Source organism: Gossypium hirsutum, chromosome A06 (assembly GCF_007990345.1).
Source record: "Gossypium hirsutum isolate 1008001.06 chromosome A06, Gossypium_hirsutum_v2.1, whole genome shotgun sequence".
Taxonomy (NCBI): domain Eukaryota; kingdom Viridiplantae; phylum Streptophyta; class Magnoliopsida; order Malvales; family Malvaceae; genus Gossypium; species Gossypium hirsutum.
In genome coordinates this window covers 13,018,794-13,022,149 of record NC_053429.1, presented here as the reverse complement: position 1 = coordinate 13,022,149, position 3,356 = coordinate 13,018,794, and the positions used below count along the sequence as shown (strand labels likewise).

The 3,356-nt window shown below is 31.6% G+C and overlaps 1 protein-coding gene across 1 annotated transcript; it reads right to left on the bottom strand.

The window, feature by feature from the left end:
• Nucleotides 1-365: 365 nt before the first annotated feature.
• LOC107962680 (heat stress transcription factor C-1) lies at nucleotides 366-1,752 on the bottom strand. Its single transcript, XM_016899156.2, has 2 exons — nucleotides 1,300-1,752; nucleotides 366-1,214 (listed from the first exon to the last, which is right to left on the bottom strand). The coding sequence occupies exons 1-2, from the start codon at nucleotides 1,510-1,512 to the stop codon at nucleotides 405-407; spliced, it is 1,023 nt and encodes a 340-aa protein (XP_016754645.1). The 5' UTR covers nucleotides 1,513-1,752; the 3' UTR covers nucleotides 366-404.
• Nucleotides 1,753-3,356: the final 1,604 nt, after the last annotated feature.

Here is a 3,356-nt window from a genome sequence, read left to right as displayed (position 1 = left end):
TCTTTTTATTTAATATAATATATATGAAAAAACAATCATCTAATGTGAGATATCTCAATTCATACATGAAAACAAATTTTCTTATAAAAAATATTATTTCAAGAAAATAATAAGTAATTGTTTTTTTATATTTTTCATATAATATTAAAAGAATGAAGATAACATGATTCAAACATTTGCTCAATATAAATGTCTTAAAAAAAATTAAACCGTCACTCTATTCAAATTAAAACATAATTGTTTTAGAGATTAAACATTATAAAATAAGATTTTTGTTAACCTTATAATTAAATCATTTTTATATACAAAAGCCGATATATGAAATGAAATTTGCAAAATCTAAAACTTAAAAAAAAAATCAGTAGTAAAGGTAGAATCCAAGATATATCATGTGACGCAACCAACTAAAAGCCACCCTCTAATAGCGAAAATGGATAAGGCGGTCGTGGACGCGCCTCCATCCAAGGCGCCGCCATTTCTCCGAAATAACCCAGTTGCCCGCTCCTATCACCATACCCTGCTACACTAGTCGTCCCCGACGAAGACACCGCCATGCCGTTCCCAATCACCGACGGAGCCACCATCACCGCCGGCAATTGAGTTGTTACTGCGGCGCAACCATAGTTCATGAGTTGCCCCTCATGTGGTCTATTTTGCCCCAACAATTCTTTCGAGTCCTGATCAGGCGACGGCGATGATTGATAACTTGAGCGATAAAAGTTGTTTTCCATATCGAATCCAGTTTCTGGGGACGAAATTACTCCTGGATGTCCATCTTCTTCCTCTTCGGACTTGACTGAATTATTAGAAACGGCCAGGCTTGAAGATGATGAGTTGGAGGGCATCATCGTCAACCGTCGCTTCTTGTCGGCGTTAAGTTGTCTTGTCCGTTCCTTTTCAAGCATCATACGAGGAAGGAGGTCAGGGTCTTCAACGACTTTGTAAAGAAACTCCATCATTTGTTGCGGGCGTCTCTCAGTGGCTTCTAAACGCTTGTTCATCCCTTGCAGCTCTTCTTCCAACGACTTTTGCTCGTCTTTTAGCCTCGCTATTTCCATCACTATTTCTTCGTCCTCTAAATCCTCAGCTTTCAGTTGCATGAATGGATTTTTATTATGCTTTCTTCTCGCTATGTTCTTCAACAAATGCTTTTGCCCTCGCAGGAACCACTCATTCGCAAATTCCCACTTATCTGGATCCACCTTCTTGAAACCCTAAACACCAATACCAAGAATTATATGAATTATATAAATAAAAAAATTGAAGTAAGTCCAACTTAAAAGAATTGTATCCACTTACATAAGTATTAAGCTGGCGAACGAAGCTAGAAAAATTGCTATGCTTGAAGTAAACAGGCAAGATCCTTTGAGAGAAATCTAAAAGGTCGATGACTATGAAACTGTTATTAGCTTTACCCCAAGTGATCAAACCGTCAGTCATGGGATCATTAACCATCTGGTAAGTTTTCGCAACGAATGGCGCAACTATTTTAGGATTACTGTCAGCCTCCATTTCATCAAAAAGATAGAAACTGACCCTTTGTTTCTCTGCCGGAGAAAAGGTTTCCTTCTTTCTGAGCTGAAAACAGGAGAAGCAGGCAGAGAGAGAATATATGAGGGGCAAATGGCTGAGCTGGGTTTGTTTTCCTGCCTTACCACTTTAGCTGTGTTTCTTTTTAATCATTTTTTCCCAACAAAGCTATGGGGTAGAACCGTAATATATAATGGATGCCTTTGACAATTTACAGTGACGGAGAGGGGGTGTCGTGGCTCGAATCAGGACGGCTTTGATATTTCCTTGGTTCATGAGATGGGGACCCACATGGCTCTGGTTCTATCTTCTTTTTGCTACACCTCATGGTCCCAATTGGTTTAGATATTTTTTGCCAACAACTCTATCAGAGTGTCTTTCACGCTCGCGCGTTTTGGAGTGGGTTCAGTGCGCCAATGCTTTAGAATTAGTGACGTGGTCCCCCTTGAGGGTGTAAACAATTCTAGCTAAAAGGACAAAGTGAACTATAGTTGGGATTAACGGCCACTTACCGTAAAAGGAGAAGATAATCAAATAAATAAAAAGTAAATTCTATAAGTAATCACTTAATTATTTGATAAGTTTATTTTCTTATACTTTAATATGTATTAACATAAAGAAGATATTTTTTTAACATACTTAAATTTATAAATTATAAATCAAGTTGGTATTTTTTATTGGTTGAAACTGACGACATTAGATTTTAAGCCGACAAGCAATAAAATGTTGACTAGTGCTAAAAATAAAAAATTAGTAAATTAATTTTTATTTTACATGCAAAATGAACCTAGATAAAATGTTATCTAGATTCATTTAAACATAGACAACAATCTTCATTTTGAACATGTATTTCTCTAAAAATTTTATACATTTTTTTATAATTTCAAAATAATAATATAAAAATATTTTTAAACAAATTTCAAATTTAAAATAGATTTAAATTTTAGTACTTAAGTAATAAACCATTTTAAAATAAATTTAATTTTTTATTTATATTTTTAAAAATATAATGATTATAAATCATTCTAAAATATTTTTTTATTACTTAAGTAATAAATTTAAAATAAATTCCAACTTTTAAAATGATTATAAATTATATAAGTAATAAATTTGTAATTTATTTTAAAACATGAAGTTTATTTTTTCAGATTATAAATTTATATAAAATTACTAGAGAAATAAACATTCAAAATGGACCTGAACAATTGTTTGTCCACCTATTTGTTTCTAGACAATAATTAGTCTAGAATCATTGTGCACTTGAAAAAAAAAATAAAATCCTAAAATACAAGAAAATTTTAAAATTATAAAAAATTATAAAATAAAGGAGTATATTTTTTTCAAAAAAATATAGTTGTTTTTAAATTATAAAAAATATAAAATTACTAAAAAAAATTCAAAATGGATTTGGACAAATTGTTGTTCAAGTTCAAAAAAGAAATTTTCTATTTTTCAATTCAAATTGACACGTGTTAGCATTATATTGGTTGTCAACCCAAAATCTTACAATGTTAGTCAGATACCAATAAAAAGTACCAATTTGGCTTATGATTTTCAAGTTTAGGTACTAATTATATCCAAAAAATAGTTTAAGTACCAAGTAGGTGCAAGTTGCCAAGTTCAGGTACTTCTGTATATATTAACCCTTTAATTATAAAATGTTGATTAATTTTTAGTCCATATACTTTTCAAAGAGAAATATTAGTCTTGACCAATGGTAACAATTAAATTTGTTTGGTTAAATTATGTCATTAGTCCTGTATTATGCAAAAAGTTATAGTTTTAGTCACGCTCACCAATTGGATCATTTTTAGTGACTATATTTT